The 23106-nt window shown below is 33.9% G+C and overlaps 1 protein-coding gene across 1 annotated transcript; it reads right to left on the bottom strand.

Moving 5' to 3' along the window:
- Positions 1–1768: 1768 nt before the first annotated feature.
- On the bottom strand, positions 1769–18741 carry LOC148603585 (immunomodulatory peroxidase-like). Its single transcript, XM_088553050.1, has 13 exons — positions 18463–18741; positions 14709–14817; positions 13523–13731; positions 13162–13326; positions 12737–12773; positions 12154–12257; positions 10483–10584; positions 9123–9215; positions 6884–7376; positions 6361–6585; positions 5853–6022; positions 2254–2356; positions 1769–1877 (listed from the first exon to the last, which is right to left on the bottom strand). The coding sequence occupies exons 1-13, from the start codon at positions 18635–18637 to the stop codon at positions 1817–1819; spliced, it is 2046 nt and encodes a 681-aa protein (XP_088409176.1). The 5' UTR covers positions 18638–18741; the 3' UTR covers positions 1769–1816.
- Between the last annotated feature and the right edge of the window lie 4365 nt (positions 18742–23106).

Below are 23106 nucleotides of genomic sequence, written 5' to 3'. Positions count from 1 at the left end.
TTCACAAATTTGTAAAGCGCCAATACTAAAATATTACTCTAGACGCTTTACATCAAAATGATATGAAAATATATTAAGTACATGTAAAATTATGATATTAAACCGTCTTAAAACGTCCGATTCTAAAATTAAAAATTCCAGACACAGAAAATAAAAAATTTAAATAAACAAAATAGGTATGAAATCGTGACACAAAATGAGAATAGGGAAATAATAGTTTTAATAAAATCTATAGATCTAATCATTTAAAATATGAAAAAAAATGAGACCATAAGAAAATTATGCGAGTCCAAATACTCTCAGATGATTTTCGCGTTTGTGAATCCTATATTGTGGGTTTTATACTTGTACGCACATTGTGAAATCGACCATTGACTTTGGCATCATATATTGTTGCCATTTTATCTGTCTAATACTCTTTATCTGCAAATTTAATTCTTAACCTCTCAACACACAATACCGATACTTAATCATTTGAAAAACACATTTTTGCATTTTTTTTTCTAAACTTCATTTTGTTTATATCAGGTATTTAACACTGATGACTTAAAAAAAGATATAAGTATCGAAATATATTACTATTCTTAAAGAAAGTGAATTTATACCGGAATTGGAAGTATTTTATGATCCTTACGTATGTTTGCTAATGACAAGGTGTAGCATATAATCTATATATCTTCTACAAATTATACAATTGTACTGGGATGTACATGATTATAAATCCATGGTGATGTCATATTTCTTTCCTCATGTTTTTTTTCATTTTTCCATTATATTTTACTTAATTCACTCAGAGGATAGAATAAGGGTTAAAATTTATTCTAGTTTATATATTTAGTATATAAGTTAACTTCACGGGTAACGAGTGTAAAAAAAAAGTCTCCTCAATACCTTACGAAAATGTAGTGGAGCAGTTTGGGTACATCATGTTGAGCATCCAATTCACGGGGTGCTAAATTTGGCGTATTTTAGCGGTCTGTCTAAAAACGCCAAAATAAATTCCGCAAAATATTTACTATAGGCTATAGTATTCTTCAGTGCACCACTTAGCATCAGTCGAAGAGTAATAGAAGGAACCAAGATCCTATATGAAATCAGAAGAATGTAATCCAGGGACACCAGACATGGAAAACAGACAAACATAACAAAGAAGATTAAATTACTAAAATAATATATACAAAGAAACAAAAGTACATGAGCAACTCGCACTCCCCTAAAAACTGGGAGCATGGACCAGATGCACGGTAGGGTAAAAATATAAACGCCAAACGTTTCGTAAACTATTTTGCTTCAAAATCAACAAATTTTAAACCCACCAAAAATAATATACGGTATTTAAGCTTCTAGTATGAATACTTTTTTGGGGGTTCAGATTAACACGATATGTCGTAAAATAAGTTCTGAACGGTGTTTATGTGCTACCATTTTCAAAAAAAGTAACTCTGACGCTTATTGAAGTTATCTTGAAAGCATTTATTAAAAAAAAGAAAAAAAACAACCGACAATTTTCCATGTCCTGTAACCCATTATTTCCGTTGGAAATGCCTTCATAAATTCAGGTCCATGGGAGTTATTTCCAACTTTAAGGTTTATGTCCTGTATATGGAAATTTCTTCTTTTGACTATTGCCTAGAGTCATTGCCTATCATTGCGATGATTTAGCTATTACTATTTATTCATTTAAAGAAGAAAAGAATCTCAGAAAAAGGCTTCATACAAATTTGTTATGCCAACTTCGAACGACAATGTAATCATAAAACAAAACAAACACGATATAATATATTTATATAGAAAATCCACAATTTCTTCTGGTTAATTAATCTTTCCACAGAGTAAAGTTGATGTCTGGAAGGTCAGCGCAAGGTACCAGATCATTCCTAAAAAATATATTTGGTTAAATTTAAACATTTAAATCTGGTTTTGTTCAAGGTAATTTTTGTTCTTGATATTCCAGCATGGTTAAATACATGCTAAAATGACTAATGGGAACAGGTTTCAAGGGGGTGAAGTAGTAATATGTTTACAAGAACATTATGGTGTCCTCAGAACATATGTAATATGACATCAAATAGGCATAGATGAGACATGATCTTACTTTAAAAGTCTGCAGGTGTTATACGTAGAAAAAAGAAATTCCACGATTTGAATATTCATACACTTTTTCAACGAAACAAAATTCAGGTTCTCTTTTTACCTTTCGAAAACTACTAATCGAAAGACATGTAGTACAGTTTTTTCATTACAAACACTCACTTATCTGATACAACTGTGAAAACTCTTCTTTGTATTTCATCAAGTCCAAAGTTCTCACAAAATAACTTAGCTAGTTTTACCCTCTTGATAGAATCCAGTTGTGCTATATTAAAAGAAACAGCAAAATTAAAAACATTTTTTCTGAATAAAATAAAAAAAAATATAATCTGTTTCATCAGACTTTTCATTAGCAGAAACTTGAACATTAAAAAAGCAACATAACACGTCAGAAGTGTCTATATAAAAATGGAAGCTCACATTATTGATACATCCGGTTCATATTTCCAGGGTTTGATTGAATCTTGTGTTATTTGTCTGGTTTTTGGTGTTTTATGAGTTGTTTTGCTGGTTTTAGGTGTTGTCTGGTTTTAGGTGTTGTTTTCCTGGTTTTAGGTGTTGTCTGGTCTTAGGTGTTGTTTTACTGGTTTTAGGTGTTATTTGTCTGGTTTTAGGTGTTGCTTTACTGGTTTTAAGTGTTATTTGTCTGGTTATAGGTGTTGTTTTTCTGGTTTTAGGTGTTGTCTGGTTTTAGAGAGTAATCAAGGGAACCAAGTTTATAGCGGTAATCAAAAGAATGTTATGCAGGGACCAAGACCAGACATGGAAGACAGACATGCACAACAAAGAACATAAAGTAACTAAAATCATACATACAAAGTAACAAAGGTAAATGAGCAACTCGGACTCCACTAAAAACTGGGAGCATGGACCAGGTGCACCGGTAGGGTAAGCGTCCTCTGCTTTTCTAAAACGCCCGCCGAGTTGCCCACAAAAAGTCAAGTCCAGGGTAGACAAACGAGGAAAGGAAAACTATGACCCGTTGAATAAATCAGTTTTCATGGTGCTGATGGATACACCATAACGATCCATGACGGTTCATGATGACGACCATAAAACTTCTGTAGTGATGATTTCAATCTTGTAGCAACATAACCCTGTTCCAGAAGCCTATTTGTTAGAGTTCTAGCGCGATACAAATAGTCTGTGTAGTTTCGGCAAGCTCTGGCATAACGTTTGAGTTGTGATATGAACACTCCATACACAGGAGCCGAAGGGATGTTGCCACAGATGAAAGGAAAGTTGACAATCCTGAATGAAAAGTCGTCACGTTTGTCGTAAAGTTTGGTCAATAGTTTTCCTTTACCATCGATTTCTAAGTGTAGGTCAAGATATGAGGCCGACTTCACAGTGTTTGCTGTATCTTTTATCTCAATTTCTTTTGAGTAGATGCGATGTATCAAATCCCCGAAATTAGGATTGGTTAAAGATAATTCGTCATCTATATAGCGGAAACTGAGATTGAAGGATCTAGCCAAACGATATTCTTTCTTTCTGTTCAGATCAGCTATAAAGTCAGCCTCATAAGAGTGAAGGAATAGGTCAGCAAGTAAAGGAGCACAATTTGTTCCCATTGGAATGCCGACCGTTTATTGAAAAACATGTCCACCACACTGGACAAATATGTTGTCGATTAAAAATTCCAGCATTTTGTAAACATCTTCCTCTGTATATTTGGAAGATGATTTGGAATTATTTCTTACAAAGTATGAGGAATCTCTACCAAGAACTATATATTTGTACCTAGGTGTACCATCTTTTTTGGAAAAAACAACGATGTATAATGTTTTTAAGTCGGGATTTTAATTGAGTATGGGGAATAGAAGTATACAGTGTTGACAAATCATAGGTTTTAATGCTATTATGTTCAGATAATAGTCTTGGAACTGATGTCTCCAAAAGATCTTTCGAATTTTTCAGGATCCACATTAAATTAATACCACTACGGGAGTAACAAGTGTTGTGGTAGGACTGCAAACCCTCTTTGACAGTTGTGAGTATAGAAGTTAAAAGTTTTGAAAGAGGTTTTTAGGTGTTGTCTGTCTGGTTTTAGGTGTAGTTTTGCTGGTTTAGGTGTTCTTTGTCTGGTTTTAGGTTTCGTTTGTCTGGTTTTAGGTGTTGTTTTGCTGGTTTTAGGACTTGTTTGTCTGGTTTTAGGTGTTGTTTGTCTGGTTTGAGGTGTTGTTTTGCTGGTTTTAGGACTTGTTTCTCTGGTTTTAGGTGTTGTTTGTCTGGTTTCCGGTGTTGTTTTGCTGGTTTTAGGTGTTGTATGTCTGGTTTTAGGTGTTGTTTGTCTGGTTTATGTTTTGTTTGTCTGGTTTTCTGTGTTGTTTGACTGGTTTTAAGTGTTGTTTTGCTGGTTTTAGGTGTTGTTTGTCTGGTTTTAGGTGTTATTTATCTGGTTTTAGGTTTTGTTTGTCTGGTTTTAGGTGTTGTTTTGCTGGTTTTAGGACTTGTTTTGCTGATTTTAGGACTTGTTTGTCTGGTTTCAGGTGTTGTTTGTCTGGTTTTTGGTGTTGTTTTGCTGGTTTTATGTGTTGTTTGTCCTTTTTTATGTGTCGTTTTGCTGGTTTTAGGTTTTGTCTGGTTTTAGGTGTTATTTATCTGGTTTTAGGTTTTGTTAGTCTGGTTTTAGGTGTTGTTTGTCTGGTTTTGTTGACTTGTCTATCCTTACGCTATGGATTTGAAGGTTTCCATTCAAAACCTTTTTATTAAAGATATTTTAGGGTAATACATGTAGGATATCTATGACCCATATTCTGATAAGGTTCTTTGTGTTTTGTAAATGCGAAAAATATTACAATAAATGCTATATGGTTCTGATAGAGTGAATTTTATCTTTAATTTGAGTGAGCGAACACGACAATGATATTGGTTACGTTTTCCATTACAATGTAATCATACGATGATATTTCGTTGTGTTGACCACTCATGATTGGATAAAACCGTTCGTCCAAATAACCGAAGCAACAATATGCAAATTAAGAAAAATCCGTCCGCCATTGATGGAAATATTTGAATGAAATAGGCAAACGACCATAAAAGGAAAATCCATCCACCAATGATAACAATAGTTGCAGAATGACACTGAGACTGATATGGCTCTATCAGTGAAACGACGCACGTTTTAAACAATTTGACCTGAACAGTTCTATCACGCCATCGGCAAGTGTTTACATTTAACCTGGCCGCCTAGTAACCACAGAATGATTTTCAAAAAAAACTTCGAAGAAATACAGTTCGACACAAAGATTAATTAATTTCACCATAATGTAGATAAGCAAAGTTGTATAAAAATGTTATTAGCTTCGGTAACATGGCAGCCTATAACAAATAATTTAATATGAGACGACCCCTTCGTCTCTGTGGCTTAACTTCGTTAATTGAAATGTCCTTTGTGGAATGAAATATGATTGTATGGTTTAAGACGAAATCTTCGTTCTCATAGTGTAAACAGAGTTGATCAAAATACTCAAAAATAAAAGGTCGATGGAGGAGTGTTTGTCCTAAATCATGACGCTTGTTTGATTATAGTTTGGTTTATATTGTTTTTTCTTCTGTACAATGTTTGAACTATAAAATAAAAACAAAAAAAATGTCTAGTAAAGGGGAAGTTTTACGTTCGTAGAATTATATTTAAAGTTGGAAGTTTGAATAAAAAATAGAATAGAAAAAAATAGTGTGTTTGGGAAAATCTTCCAGATCTCCTAGGTCATATTGGTATGCAAAGAAAACGACATTTGAAATATATATCTTCTTACCTTCTGTAAATCCAATTCTTGAATCAGGCCTCTCGTACCAGAATCTGTCGCCTTTTTTAAAGTCCCTGAACTGTTCACCAATCAAACAGGCAAAGGTGGGTCCAACAAGACCACCCTGAACGTTTTTCTCTGTCATACCACCGACGAACAAATCAATTTCCTCAATATTTCTGTAAATATAACATGGAAATGTTTTGTGTTTTAACAACTGTTTTAATTGACCTGAATGGACAGAATTTACTTACTTCTTTAACATTTGCTTCAGACTATGTTTAAAAAGAATAGAAACAACTATCGTGTTGGATTATTCAGCGTTTGTTTCAGGGTTATATCTGAACGCGCCTTCCTGCAATGCCCATCAAATTAAAAATGTTATTATTCGCCTTTCCAAAGCAATAAGTTACAAAGACGGCTTACAAAAACAGTTGCATTTCTCGTGGTCGTTATTTAACATGGTAAAGGTCTCAGATTTAACATGAGAAAAAAAAACAAATTAGAGAACGCTTACTGGTACAAGTCTTTTAGTACTCTTGTGTCTCTCCATCTATGGTCTACCAGTCCTTCGGGTTGGTTTGGGTTCCATGACGTCACTGGTGACAGACCACAATGCTCCCTGTAAGCGCCATATGAACCAAGTCCATGATCTCTTCCTCTCTGTATATTTCGGGCTACAAGATCGGTGCTACTTCCGTTTTTAAGGAATAGAAGATCTCTTACTTCTTTTTCGAAAAATCTAACAAAAAGAGAATACCTAGTTATCTTAACACTGTGTTAGCGGTAGTGTTCCAATACTTGGCTGAGTTTGTTTTTTTTTGTGTTTTGCCTGTTTGTGGTGTGACAGACGGTAAACAATACAATTGTAAATTGAAATAGACAATATAGGACCATAATGATTGATAAATTGAACAACAAAGTGAAAGCGGTAAATTTAATTTGAGTAAAAGCGATAATCCAAAACTGAATAAAGAGATATATATTTCATTAGCAGATAAACAAAAATCGGGGGTATACCAACGGTTTGATAACCCTACCTGTCTGTTCCCATGGATTTATCGAACGATAACCATCTCATTAATTCTGGAAGTTTTCTTCCATCTTGTTTCTGAATCATATGAGTGTTGAGGAACTGCTTCTCTAGACTTTTATACTGGAAAGAAATAAAATCGTTTAACAAGTACGCCTGCTCTGGCATAACCTGAGAATGACCAAATCGGAAGGCGGCAGCAGCAAACGCGTTCCGAACGGAAGGGTTGATCATGGGGTTATATTGGTCATCATATCCTCTGTTGGTTACTTCAAGCTCGTATACTTGCATGGCGTCCTGGCCAAGGACTACTGGCAGGTATTCAGCATATGTTATATGCTGTATCTCGGCAGCTACTATTTTTCTAGTCTCTTGGAAAATTTTTTCATCATCCCAATGAGGATTGACCTCAGCCAAGGTGTCGGCAATCCTGTTGTGTTCTCTCATCAAAAGAATGTGGTTTCCTCCTAGATTTGGAACGACATCAACTCTTTCATCACCTGAATTAAAAAAAACACAGAAATAAAAATATAGATTTCGGCAGAATACAGGATATTCCAAAACATATAAAGGATTTGATGCTTATTGATGTCATTATTGGAAACCTTTAAGTACTATTCTGTGTAGAAATCAGGCAGTGGTGACAAATATATTTTTTTCTCACTTCGGTCTTTTTGCCTCAAATATATCCAATACATCTAGAAAACAATTAAAAAAAAAACTATTTAAATTTATCCTGAAGTATCTGTGACATAGAAACTTTTTGACTGGTTATATAGAAAAAAAGTGTGGGAAAAAATTCCCGCCATTTTTCCATAGTGCATTTCAGCTAAATTTGACTGATCAATTTCTTTAAAAAGGCGAACTTTACAAAAATGACTACTTCTGGAGGCTATAGGGTATAAATAAACGGACAATGCAAAAGAATATCTGAGCTTTTCCATCAAGTGCCACACCTGATGTACATTTTTGCCTGATTCTTAGACAGAGAAGTACTTAAATATTAATTCTGAATTTTCTAAATTCTTGTAACTGCTATATGAATGCAGTCCACCCCGTAAGCTTTGTTGATTTCACTTTTGGTAAACAAGACTAATATGAATCATTTTCTTAAAACAAAGGACATTAAAGTACCGAAAGTGAGAAATTTTACAATTTACTTTTACTTACAGAATGTGCATTATTTCGAATCGTAAGATATTTAAATATAGTAACGTTTTGAATCAAAATCATGTAAGGAATTAAAACTTTTGCGATTTGTTTTGGTCGTAAAACCAGTTTACATAAATTCCTGATAATGTCCTGATAAAGGTTAATGCGAAGGAAACAAAATACATATTCATTTAAAAATAAAAATCATTTTTCAGTATTGAAGAATACCTACATGCCGTACTGATACTTGCCATTTCAACCATTTCAAAGCTACTCCATATAACGAAATTTTGAGAAAGCACGAAAATAACACCATGGATAAACGTACCTTTTCAAAAATACATTATCTGTGCATGTAGCTTGCCTTTTCAATTATACATTACCTGTAGCTTGCCTTTTTAAATAATACATTACCTGCAGCTTGCCTTTTTGAATAATACATTACCTGCAGCTTGCCTTTTTGAATAATACATTACCTGCAGCTTGCCTTTTCAATAATACTTCACCTTTATCTTGCCTTTTTCAATAACATGTTTGTAGAATGTAAGACCAGAACTATGAATTGCTAAAAATTATTCTGACGGAAGTGACGAAATTTGTTTACACGGAATTCGATTTAGGCGATTTTGCAAATGCAGAGGTGCTGTTTTGTCTTTTAATACATCGATGGATACGATTTTATTTTTATTTATTTGTTTATTCATTTGATAATAACTTGTAAATTATTGGCTGTGTAGAAATGTACTTAGCTTTCCCAAAAGAAACTATGACATATTTTCCACAGCAAATAAAGCTTCGCCCATAGCAACATGGCGGTTAACTGTACACAAAGACTTAACATGTTTTAACAAATCAGTTTGGAGGCACACATTGAGCGCCTTGCATTATATGCATAGCCTAAAACATATCATATTTCTTTCAGCTTGCCTTTTTAATAATATATTATCTGCAGCTTGACTATTCATTATCACATTACCTTTAATTGCCTTTTAAATAATAAATTACCTGTAACTTGTCTTTTCAATAATAAATTACCTGTAACTTGTCTTTTCAACAATAAATTACCTGTAACTTGTCTTTTCAGTCATACATACCTGCAGCTTGGCAGAAATCTTTAGAAGAGGATTTTAAACACGTTCCATTTATGTTTTCTGGTAATAAATCTGTATCTGTACATCTCATTCTTCCTACAATACCATTGATTGATTGATTGATGAGATTTACTTATACGTCCTTTAACAGGAAAATAAGAACAACAAAAACAAAACAAAAACAAAAACAAAACCAAAAAAAACCGCTTAAAATCTAAGAACTACATCCTTTCTCGTGCTAGACTGTTATTGCGTTATTTTTCTGAAATAAATTGTTGTATTGTACTACTACCACCCTTGATGGTGTGTAGCTGGACGGTTTTTCTACAATACAAAAGTAAAGTCACCCGAGAGCTTACCCAGCAGCACGTGTGAAGCAGGTTATTTTCAAGAGTGTACAAGAGTCATTGAGGTTATTTCAAGTAGATCGAACAAAACAGAACTGTCCTTCCTTATAATGTAATTTTAGTATCAAAATTCAACGAGTAAAACATTGAAAAGATTTATGACCACACATAGTCACATTACAAAATGATGATTTTTTTTTGTTTATCCAATAAGAAAACGTGTACCTTCTGAAATTAAATTATAATATGATGATATTAATTATAGCAAATTAATAGTTTTATGTAAAACTTAAAAAAAAGAAAACACACACACACACACACACACACACACACACACACACGCAAACACACAAATAATTTCTGACATCATCAAAACCGCATAATTGAGTTTGAGATATAAAACATAATCTCTACTGATATTTCAACCTGCACACGCGCACATGATCAAAGTATATTTTAAGATCAAACAATCATTGAACAATACAACATTCAGAAATCATCAAAGCAGCATTTGCTGGTAAATAATTCAAAATCATAACAAGATTTAAGTGTAAGTGTTTATAAGAATCAGACAAAATGGAAAAAATCAGAAACATCCATGTCGAAACCCCACCGATCTGACATTGTAATATCACTCAAGGATACTTTCTTTATTTGAGAAGACCATTTATTGGTCTGCTCTGCATCACTGGCTTTGCTCAAACATTTTTCAATAGATTGTTGGAAAAATTAGGTTTTGGACGATTAATCTACCGTTGAAATGTTACCAAAGTTGACAGTAACATACCAGGAAAGTCAAAACAATTAATCTACCGTTGAAATGTTAATTTTCAGTGCGTGACAACGAAATTATAACTCAATGGTCCAGCATGATATGGAAAATCTTGTCTGTTTTCTTGATTCTGATGGTGCAAATAGTCAAATACCACTATCAAAATGATGTTTTTTTTCATACCATGTTTCACCCACTGCCTGATTTTTACAGAGACTGACACTATGGAGATAAAAAACCAAACCTCCATGAAATTCCCGTAAATTGTTCATCTGTTTCGTAGTCGACCCGTAAAGCATGGATCCGTCTATGTAAGAAGTAATCTCGTTTATTTGTTCCCTATGTGCTGAAAAAAAAACGGAAAATTTCATGTTAAAACTTCTTGTAACCATGGGAACACACAAATAGGCATGGTGTGGGTCTGTACAATAGCCTTCTTGACAAGACAGATACTAAGAAGCTAGGACACTAAGACCGGAATTTAGGGGCACCACTGATCTTAATTATTCACTTAATTCAATTGTGAATTCTTTAACTTTCATCTGTTCTGTATTCTTTGAACTTACATAGGGAGAGGCGAGACACCGAGACATAGGGGACGGTTGTGGCGGCCATATGTCCAACCAAAGTTGACAGTAATTAATCAGGAAGGTCAAAAGAATTAAAAATTCATTTTTTGCATTTACATTTGTAAACGGTTTAAAATATTATGATGAATTCTAGTCGTCATTCGTTGTTTGAATCCGTCAGCTGCTTTTTGTTGTGTCCGAATAAAAAAAAAACCCTCACGCAAGATTTACATTGCTGTAAATTTGTAACTCCACCTGACTTGACAAAGGCAAGTCGACTGCGTATATCTAGTCGATATATTAAAATGTCATCCAAAATAATGTTTAATTAGAGTAAAATATTTTTTACGCTATTTGAATTTAGTACTTGTTTATCTTTCTTGTGCATTTTTTTTTATTTCAATTTGCATTCTTATTCTTTGATACACTTTTTTTTTAATTTCAAACAGTAATTCGTTTTACAAAAGCCCCGTGCAGGTCCAGGGTGTTAAAAGAATAGGCCTGCAGCAGCGCTAAGCTTATCGTATAAGGCAACTAAATAGTGCTCAGAAACCTAGCCGGGGGCTAGGCGCTCTGCCCACAGAGCAACTGGAATGTGTGCCCCAGGTGGTGGAATGGGGTACTCCAGGCGTGTTACATGCTGGGGTTGTCCGGCGATAATACAGAAAACATGACCGCAAACCATAGTGGTGCACCGTGTTGGGAAAGATGCTACGTTCCTCGCACGTTAAAGAACCCTGCTGTGGTATTCGATAGGAGAAGGATTCTTTGAGCTCCGCCACAGGAGGCTAAATTGCCCGACCTTACCCATCCCCTTTTTTCCAGTGGCAATCAAAATTTGTCGACCCTATTGTCCTTGTGTCCCATCCTTTTTTTTTCATTTCATGTTCATTTTATCATCCATTTCATGTTCATCATCTGAATATAGCTGAAATATTGCTGCTCGGACGTTAAACCCCAACAAACAAACAAATAAACAAACGCTTTACAAAATGTTTCAAATGAAGAACCTAATTTCAGATAACTAATTTATAGATTAAGATTTCTCTCTCATTGGCAATTAATTTTTTTTCAAATACAACAGTCATTCCTTATTATTCAATTCTAGCATCAAAATTTAAGGAGTAAATAAGCAAAAAAAAAAGGGTTAAAGACGTTACAGTCACATTACAAAATTTGGTCTATGAGATGCAAAATTTTTCATCCATTCAGGGAGCGTGTTACCATTGAAATTAAATTATTGATTTTGAATTAACTTTAAACATATGTGAAAGGTGAAATCAATCTAAGAATTTCAAAGATGTTATGAGTGGCCACTATCAAGTCTTTAGAGTTTCTGGACGTACTTGGGACGCATCCTTCCGTTGCAGGAGATGATCTGACAAAGTTCATGCAATCTGTAGTGAAGTGTTCGTCGTCGTCTGGTATCTCGATCGGAAAGCAGGCTGGACTGAAGACAAACGACTATGGTGTGTTACAGATTTTTGTATCACGTGTGAAAAATAGTATAAATAAAGATATACAAATAAAAGAAAATTAAAAACAATACAAATTGTTGTATTAAAACATTTCTAATTATTATAGTAGCGACCAAAATAGAAATAAAATACGTGAAAGTAGTGACTCGGTTGATTCGCGGAATAATTTTCTAGTTTCGATAGTGTTTCATTCATAACTAGTGGTATCGAATGTAAAAGGAAAAAATCGTATGATGAACATAAATCCATGGTCAGAATTAGCTAGTATTTGAGCTTAAGAGACGTCCCGTGACTAGTTTTGGGAGCCTTATTTCTAACCGTGTTGTTTCAATCACAAGTTAATAAACTTGTTAAATAATTACAGTAATAAGACATTAGACGGTATGAGTACTGTCACATACATACATTATGTAATAGACATATTTTGTGGTTTGATAAATTATGTACTTACTTGTCTATGTTCTCATCTTTACAACATTTGAGGGTCCCTAAATAAAAAACCATTGGTCTACAGGAAAGTATGTTTATGTAATTTATTAAAACAACGTTTTTACATTATGAGTTGTCAGTTTCGATATGTCATAAAACAAACCAAATACACCTTATTTGGCACACTTTTTAATATTGATCAAATAGTTCTGAAAAAAAAAACTTGAACAAATCGCAAGGTACTACAAAGCAGGTACCAATGCACATGCTCAATGCTCATACTGTTACTTTTCTAGAAGTGAAACCTAGTGTCGACATATTTTTCTCATGTGACAAGAACGCCTGACTCTTGCACTGTCTGGTGTTTAAAATTACAGTCAATATGGTGACTTTTTTCGTGTTTCAGACATTGTCTGCATCTTACAGTGACTTGTTTTTCATTCGTACCGTCTATAGTTGGTGTGAGAACAAAATCGTGAGCGATGAGTTGACCCCATGCCATTAGCTCCGCCGTTCTCCTCCTGTCGTACGTCGGACCGTCTGTATTGTTAAACATCATATTACTTATCAGACGTGGGCTAGGTAAATCGTAATCCCGAGGTATGTCTACACCTAAAACAAAAATGGTATCAATTACAATAAACATAACTTTTTGTGATGTACATGTATTTTTGACCATTTTTGCACAAACAAAAATCATTTTGCTCTTCTTTGAAAAAGACAAAAGTTAATTCTTGTGAATACATTAAATTTACAAATCTAGAGAAAACAAGACATTGTAAATGAAATAACACTCTGTTTATTGTACCATCGTCGTAAGCGGCTGGTACATATCTCTGCTGTGCTGTAAACGCCATGCCCCACTCTGGGAACTGTAAGTTGTTGCAGGATCCATTGTCGGATCGGTAGTGGTAAGAGTCGTCGCAAGTTATGTTGGATTGAGGACAGTCAATGAGTGATGTCCAGAGGTGGAGAAATTCGTGATCACCCTGTAGTTCAGACAGACAACGGCCAGTCCTGGAATATTATTGTTATTAGTGTAAGCTTCAAGGGGATCGGGGTAGGGCAAATGTTTGAATTAAAGAAAGTATAACGGGTGAACTGTAAACATTTGAAGCAGTTTAAGGTAAGATTGTGTATTTAAACTTTTCACATTATTAACTAAGAACTAATATGAATGACTAACACGCGAAATAGTAATGACTTCAATAGTGATGTGGAAGAGAAAATTGGTGGAGAAGTCGACAAAATTGGTTATGAATAATACTCAAAAACTAAAATTCACAATTCGATGAACCGGTCGAACCGATTGACGGTACATGACGTGAATCGTCTTCCATCTATGTACGATTGTAGTTATGCCCTAATAAGAGGTTACAAGATATCCTATATTACAAGATTAAGAGTAGCACAGCGATGACCGCGAGTTGAGAACAAAAACAGAAAGGGCGCTTAAATGTGTGGTCACGAAAATTTGAGGTAAAATCTATAAATTGATATTGGCTGTAAACCGTATCGATAAATAAATCAAAATAAAAAGTATTAACGGATTAAAGCATTGCCATTCTAAAATGTTTTTTTTAAGTTTTGTTTTAAAAGCTTAAAATTTATTTATAATAAAATTCTTGATAAAATCTCTATTATGCCAACTTGGTTAGTTTGATTGAAAATAATTTTTAACGTTCTGTAAATTGAACTATTATGTCCAATAAATACGTCATTATGTCGTCTCGGGAAGGAGGCTTTTTAAAGTCGAAACAGGTTAAAAGGTCAGATTCATATTTTAAGTGTTTCAAACACACACCAGACGTCACAAAATGATATGATTGAACAAAGTGTATTATGTTTTGTTATTACTGAAGAGTCCATCATCAAAGTCTTTCAAAACTTGCCTTGACATGCACTTATTACGATAAACAGAACTCGAAATAATTTCCTGTATTTGGACATTAAAATTTCGATTTTTGTTAACATGCCTTTCAATATCAACTTACGTGGCAATAAGATTTTTGGTGGCTTCTAGACTGATTACAGCGGCTTCTTCAATGACGGCCGACTCATGTTTCTTTTGTCTCAGTATTTCAAAGGATACTTCGTTTGTTTCTGTATCAAAAGAGGAAACTATTATATATTTTACAGGTTTAGCTAAAAATAATGTTCCACATTTGAACTTATTCCCTTATAGCAGTGTCGATTCCAAATATGCAGATATTCCGAAAGGGGAAACCACTGACCAGCATAAGAAAGGGGGCTGGCTCCTCTGTGGCTTTTCAGCTTTTTTCTATATAACCAACCATACTTTTCTAGTACACACAGAGGCACCCCTCTTTGGTCCTTCTATGACTCGTAATACGTTCATTAGTAATTGTGATTATGGTTGTGATTTGTTTTTACTGTTTGAGCATTGTTCTTTTTCGCAAATTAGATAATAAAAAAAGGTTTTTTAATTGCGCCAAAATAATTTTCATATTCTATTATATTATTAATTAATAAATAATTTTGATATTAACAATAAATATTATTTTTATTAAATAACACTATAACAATAAAGTTGAAAAAGATAGCACTTTCCGCATATCCGTTACACACTTCATTTCATACAAGGTAAAACAACGTAGCTTCGATGATATAGTTTGACTGTCTTTAGAGATATAAACCACGAAAATCACCAAAAACTCTTTCGTAGCGCAGTTTAACCAATCAAACGCACGATACGAGTGATGCTGACGGTCAGCTGACTGTTCCTATACTTGCTGTAATTGCCGTTTTCGTGCTAGGAATACTTTGCACTCATATGTTGTATTTGTAATATATGATCCTGACCAACCAAGGAATTTCTTAACGTCCTTAGCTATTATTTGTTCAAGAATGTCATTTAAGTACATTTGTAAGCGAAACATTTTTATATAATTGTCACTGTAGCAACTTTTATTTAGATATGGATGAAATGCAACCCTTCTTTTTTGCGGTGCCCTCTCTCTCTATGTCGTAACTCAGTATTCGGAGAGGTCATTTTAATGGCTAAGTTTTATTGTTTCAATACCATAGTCGACAGCGTTTCCATGAAAATCATGTCTGAACTTTAAAAGTAAGTGAAACCTTATATAACGATCACAGTAGCAATTTAAAATATGAATGGAATGTATTTACTCCCGTAGTACCCTCACTCTATGTTGTAAAGCAATATTTAAAAGTTAGCTTATGCAAGTAAAAAGAGCATAAAAATGTGACTTCTTTATTTATTTTTTTTTTTTTTGCGTTTCAATACCTCAATAGAACTTGATTCCAATACGAATAATTTACCTTTAAGAGTAGTTGTTATACATCTGATAAATGAAAAGTTTGTATCTCGCGCGCGGTACCCCTGTCCATCTCGATCAGTTGGAAGCGCTTAAAACAATTATGCGGAGGGGTTATTTGAGTTAAAACTCTGCGTTAATATCTTCTAAGAAAGTTGAATATTTATATTAATATTATTTATATATTATATTATACATTATTTATATTTTAGTTATTTCGTGTGCGTACGCACGATTTAAAGAGCGATACTAGATTTGTTAAATATAAATTTAAGAATAGCCCCTCGCACACCTACACATCAGAATATTCCAATTTTACACGTTCAGCAGTTGAGCGTAGTTTCTCCGCATCAATATAGATGAATCTAAAACAGTTTTAATAGGGGTGTTTATCGTTTATTAGAATCCAATTGATCGTTAAGAAGATGTACCTACATGCTATATTGCACAGGAAATTTGTGTCGCCATTGCCTGAGAAGAAGATGTTACGGAAAAAATATATAAGTTATTTTATTATTCAAAATGTGTTTAGTTTTACTAGAAGTTTTAGGTCTACTATGGATTCTTAAGGCAAGAGGTTAGTTCAGCCATTACAAGGATTTAATTTTATCTAATATAAACATGCACTGTCAAGCAGATACTTTTATAAACAATTTTTTTAGAGTGCAAAGATTCAACGGCATGACATGCACTGTGTAGATGTGTTATAATCGAGTAACCATAAACTCTAAATTATATTTTAATTATATATCATACATTACTTTCAAAATATTTGTTGTAATATTACTAGTCAAACTGACACCGAATGTATGGGTAATTTATAACACAAAACTGTCTTAAAATCTCAACACATAACTACAACATACTGACATTAACTGTGCGGACCCATTGATTGTCCCAACGTTTACACATTCATTTGTTATAGAACAATTTATCACCTTACACTAATTTTATTATTTATTTTGCAGTCTCTGAAGAGCCAGAACTGGGAAAATGCACAGGAAATTGTTGTTTGAAATTAATTATTGCTTGCAAAAAGTTTCTTTGGGTTATTTCTCCTAAAGATACAAAATGTCAGGAAAGTGGCACCAACTTTATTGCTTTGGTTTTTCACACAAGAATATAAGAAAAGTTTTAATACATGTAACTTCATGTAACCTATCACGGCTATGCAGCTTCCTTTCATGGTTGTAGGACTTTACTTCAGTACAGAAATACCCTTATTCAATGTAATTGTTGGATACCACAGTGCATTAGTTTCTGTTAAATTAAGAGTCCGAATTTAGAGCAACAAACCTTCATTAAGCGAAAGGGTCAATCCTTAACATGACAAAGCAAAGTTCAATACATCCAGGCAAGTACACCCTCAGGATAGAGGCATTGTAATGTATATGTATATAACTTGTCTTACTATACGTAAATCTAAACCTTAGTTTCTGAGAAATAGGACTTTAACTCAGAAAAACAAGAACCCTTCATTTCCTCTATGTATAGCAGAAGAAATATCCTCCGTCATTTTACCCAGTAATTTTAGTGGGGGTTTATAGTGATAGAGATGTCCATCATTCCTTCCTACGCAGAGAAGTTCCCATATCTTAATTTTACTCCTCCTACACCACTTAATGGAATTTTATGAAATTTGATGCACCAGGCAACAATTAAATACCACAATATTTTGTTTTCTAGCCAATGCAAACACATTAAAGACAAAACGAATTTGCTCTTCGGGCAATACAAGTATGTGTCCACACTTGTTATAATATTAAGATAATTGGAAATTTACAAAAAGGAGATCAGTTTAACGGTCTTATCAAGTGTTGTTATTTGCTTGTTCGTTCAATAACATCAACAAAAACAACTCAATATTTTGTCACGTGTTCTGATTTAGTAGTCAGAAATTGATTTCTTTATAACAAAAGGTGGGATTTTGTACAGAATTATATAATAATATTTTGGTATATATGAAATAAAAATTCCTGTTTTTTTTTTATTATTTTGTGTCTACTTTACGAAAAGTATATAGTGCTAGACTTACTACTGTTAACCATTATTTAGCACTTCAAAGATAATTAGAAGAAAATATTGACTAAGTATACTAGGCTATTTAAATGATAAAAAACGAATTCCAACGCATAATGCCTGCATTGCTCGTCCGTAATATTATATTCTAACAAAAATGATTTAAAATATCGTAATCGAGTTTCTGTCTCATTCCATGTACGTGTATATGATTATAAAATTAAACATATCTACGATTGAACCTATAAGTTATATTATATGTAGCAATATGTAGCAATATTACAACTTCAGTCTGTACACTATATACCCAGAAAACAAGGTACATATGGTATGTTTAATAAACAGCGGAAAAAATCGACTGTCAGCACGCACGATAGAAACAATCGTATGAATAGTAAATAAATTCAAAGATATGTCAGAATATACAAACCTTTATGGGGATTTTTCTTTTTGAAATCATCTAACCGCTCAATTCCAATTTTGGCCGATTCTTCAATCAAATCTTTGTGAGTTTTCCTTTTCTTTTTTCGAAACTTTTTCGCTGTTGTCAAACTCGTTGCTATAGCAACAATTAATATTATAGTAATCACGGTTCTCAACTTCATTTTTCGAAATCTGAAATGGAAGACGGCACACCTTGTAAAACCATGTCACTCGTCATGTTCACAACAACTTATGTACTCCATGATGAAAAAGAGTAAATCGTATTCAAATCCCCAACCAAATCCAATTTGTATATCGTTATGCACCATAATGGAATTGTTCCGTATTTGGTTATGTTCAGGACTAAGTAAACAAGATTTGAATTGTTTTGTTCGTTGATTTTCCAAGATGTTTTTCCCTCCCTTTTTTTAAAATTAAAGTTGATATCTAGTACATTCGTTTTCAGTTTAGATAAGTTAAAATAAGATGATATTTCATGTACATGTGAAAATCCTACCGTTCATGTTTTTCTGTTTTAATTCCAACAGATAAAGACAAAGAATCAAACTTCAAAATTAGATAAATAAATATAAATCTAAATTATAAAAAATGCTAATTTTATAACTCGCGGTTTATTTTTTAGATAGACTTACATTTTGTACCATGTGATCACTGCAATCCTTTTTTCAAAATCAGTCAAAATCTCGATATTAATGAAATTAAAGCTTCACAAAATTGCCCACAGCCAAGATATTACTATCTTGAGTGTTGATCGAAGCCGACTGACCATTTAAAAATAATATTTTGAACCAAATCAAGCCAATAAAATCAAATAAAGCACGCATTTTAATCTTTAGAAATTAAATTATCCATAACACCCCGTCCAACCGTGCAATACCAGTTACGGGGATGCCATCCCTTGTGATATTATCATTGAGAATCCCATGCAATGACGTCACTGTATAATCGTCATCAATTTACCTACCCCTTTTAGCACTTTTCATAGGAAGTTCGGTTGTGAGAAAGTTTTCTGGGTTAATATACAAAATACAAACAAACGAATACACAAACAAAATAGTAATGATTTTTTTATCATGCTAAATCAGGAAAAAAAGTAACACATAATATGATATTATGCTTTGTCTATGATGGACTGAGCTGTTTGTACTCAAATAACAATTAACTAATGTTTTTATATCGCTGATGGAACGGTCAATGGGAATACGCAAGACTTCTGACGTGCGTCTGTGTTAAATGTTTTAAAGGATTAGAAGAGTTGTACGGACAAGTCGCTGTATAGGATAAGATTTACCAATGTTTACGTACAAGTCGGGTTGCATATTTGATAGTGGGAGCAAGCCCCTATGTCCGGATGTACTATAATTATGTCTTACACATTCCTTCATACTCCAACACTTTCGTTAGCGAGGGTATAAAATGACGTATAATGTGTTCTCAATATCGACAGTTTTAGAAGACAGGACCAATTGTTTATCTAATTTTTAACGCAACACCAAACAATGACCTTCAGCTAATACGTAGAATTGATATAACTTTGTTGTGTCAGTGGATTAAACTATTGTGATGACATTAAATATAGAACGTGATATAAGACAGAGTGACTGGTGATTCGACTTGCTGAACAGCGAAGGGAAGAAAATGTGGAAGGTCATGGGGAATCCGGCAAATTCACAACACAGACTTTGAAATTGGTACTCATTGCTTCTCTGTCATGGACGCAGCATATAGGATATGGAATGACGACTGGTTATTTCAGGAGACATGCCTACCCCTTATTACCCCTTTGAGTTAGTAGAATGAATATTCGGCTTAGCGTGTTTGACGAGTACAAAGCAAGGTTTGTTCGATTTGTCAAACGTTCTTGTCCTGAAATACACGAAATATCTGCCACAGAATGTTGAATTAACATCCAAAAATGTCAACCAATCAGCCAGAAAATAAATACATATATACAAAAATATAAATATAAGTACATGTCCGTCCCTGCGAGATCCGGAAGGGTAATCAAGTCCGTTTAATTCCCCTTAGACTTCAAATCGAAATTTCTATTAATATAGTATAACGGTCATTTATAACATGGTGTTATGTACTATGCCTATCATAGATTTGATGTAACCATGCCAGTCTCCTTGATTAGTAACCTCTCCTTTATTATTATTACGTTCAATGTCATTCCGCTAGTTATATTCTATCCTGGGGTGTGAAAAATTATGCATGTCTAGAGCGCTGATCATTTACCTCAGTCACACTGCCAAGCGAAAGAAATGATTGTGAACAAATCGATATCGGATGTCAAGTATTGCAGTTTTATCGTGAACAGAGGATGTGTTGAAACTATGAATAACAATTTTGTTACTTTTCCGACGCATTCGGTATAGTTTCGCTTCTTACCTTTTGACTTTAAAGACGCTTTTCCATGGAAACGCAAATCACCTGATCGCAATTTCCCGATTGGCCAAATACTGATATCTGAATGGCTTTCGAAAAATCTATCGAAAATTAAAATTGCATGCCATGTGTAATTTCCTGAATGAAATATAGAAAATTATAAGTAAAAGAAACAAACTTTACTGCTTCGGCTATCTTTATTTTAAAAGGTTATTTTAGCCAGTAAAAACTGCAACTTTTGCAATCAAATCAATGATAGCCATCAAAATGGTAACTGTTTCTAATTGTTATGGAGTAATGCGTGTTTTAAAACCATTGTTCAGAAAATGTTATAAGCAGCATTTTGCCCTATATATTTTAGCATAATTACATGTAGTACACACATTATAACAATAACAAAAAGCCATTAGTCAACAACAACAAAAATGCTATGAATGAAAGAGTAATCAAGGGAACCAAGGTTATAGTGGTAATCAAAAGAATGTAATCCAGGGACAAAGACCAGACACGTAAAACAGACATACACAACAAAGAACATAAAGTAACTAAAATCATACATACAAAGTAACAAAAGTAAATGAGCAACTCGGACTCCACTAAAAACTGGGAGCATGGACCAGGTGCACCGGTAGGGTAAGCATCCTCTGCTTTTCTAGAAACACCCGCCGAGTTGCTCATAAAAAGTCAAGTCCGGGGTAGACAAACGAGGAAAGGAAAACTATGACCCGTTGAATAAATCAGTTTTCATGGTGCTGATGGATACACCATAACGATCCACGAGTTCATGATGGCGACCATAAAACTTCTGTAGTGATGACTTCAATCTTGTAGCAACATAACTCTGTTCCAGAAGCCTATTTGTCAGAGTTTTAGCGCGATACAAAAAGTCTGCGTACTCCCGGCAAGCTCTGGCATAACGTATGAGTTGTGATATGAACACTCCATACGCTGGAGCCGAAGGAATGTTGCCACAGATGAAAGGAAAGTTGACAATTCTGAATGAAAAGTCATCACGTTTGTCGTAAAGTTTGGTCAATAGTTTTCCGTTACCATCGATTTCTAAGTGTAGGTCAAGATATGAGGCTGACTTCACAGTGTCTGTAGTATCTTTTATCTCAAGTTCTTTTGGGTAGATGCGATGTATCAAATTCCCGAAATTAGGATTGTTTAAAGATAACACGCCATCTATATAGCGGAAACTGAGATTGAAGGATCTAGCCAAACAATATTCTTTCTTTCTGATCAGATCAGCTATAAAGTCAGCCTCATAACAGTAAAGGAATAGGTCAGCTAGTAAAGGAGCACAATTTGTTCCCATTGGAATGCCGACCGTTTGTTGAAAAACACGTCCACCACACTGGACAAATATGTTGTCGATTAAAAATTCCAGCATTTTGTAAACATCTTCCTCTGTATATTTGGAAGATGATTTGGAATTATTTCTTACAAAGTATGAGGAATCTCTACCAAGAACTATACATTTGTATCTAGGTGTACCATCTTTTTTTGTATAATGTTTTTAAGTCGGGATTTTAACTGAGTATGGGGAATAGAAGTATACAATGTTGAAAAATCATAGGTTTTAATGCTATTATATTCAGACAATAGTCTTGAACTGATTGTCTCCAAAAGATCTTTTGAATTTTTCAGGATCCACATTGAATTAATACCACTACGGGAGTAACAAGTGTTGTGGTAGGACTGTAGACCCTCTTTGACAGTTGTGAGTATAGAAGTTAAAAGTTTTGAAAGAGGTTTGGTGGTACATTTTGCAGATCCAGCTATGAAACGTTGTTTGTATGGATTCTTGTGAAGTTTAGGAATCCAGTACATAGACGGTAAATCACAATCATCGTCCTTGGTAGAGAGACCAAAAGAGAATAGCACAGATTTATGGTTTTCCACAATCTCTTCTTTGGAAAGAGTGGTAGCAGTGTAGGTCTTATCACTGCTATTATTTTCTACGTCTACCTCTGATAATAAACATTGGATATAAAACGTTTTGCAGACAAAAACAATGTTGTTTTGGCCTTTGTCTGCTGATACGACAACATATTTGTCATGTATAGTAGACAGTGTTTTTGCTACATCGGGGTCTTTGAAAACTGATGTAGCCTTGGCACTCATTGACCTACTTAAAACTTTCATTCGTTTCAAAATTAAAGACCTCACGGCCTTCAACCATTCTGACAGAGAATCAATGTCTTCTTGTTCTCGTTTTATCCATTTTCTTGCATAGTCC

The sequence above is a fragment of the Perna viridis genome, chromosome 11 (assembly GCF_037379345.1).
Source record: "Perna viridis isolate PV_CMFRI_1.1 ecotype Kerala chromosome 11, ASM3737934v1, whole genome shotgun sequence".
NCBI lineage: Eukaryota > Metazoa > Mollusca > Bivalvia > Mytilida > Mytilidae > Perna > Perna viridis.
Note: the sequence above shows the minus strand (reverse complement) of the source record. Positions and strands in the feature narration are given on the sequence as shown.

Excerpts from the sequence above, each read along its gene's own strand:
- LOC148603585 (XM_088553050.1), bottom strand. The coding sequence starts at position 18,637 with ATGAAGTTGAGAACCGTGATTACTATAATATTAATTGTTGCTATAGCA. Across the intron at positions 13,732-14,708 it reads ACCAAAAATCTTATTGCCAC|GACTGGCCGTTGTCTGTCTG; the intron begins GTAAGTTGATAT and ends ATAATATTCCAG. Across the intron at positions 7,377-9,122 it reads AGATTTCTGCCAAGCTGCAG|GTGATGAAAGAGTTGATGTC; the intron begins GTATGTATGACT and ends TTTTTAATTCAG.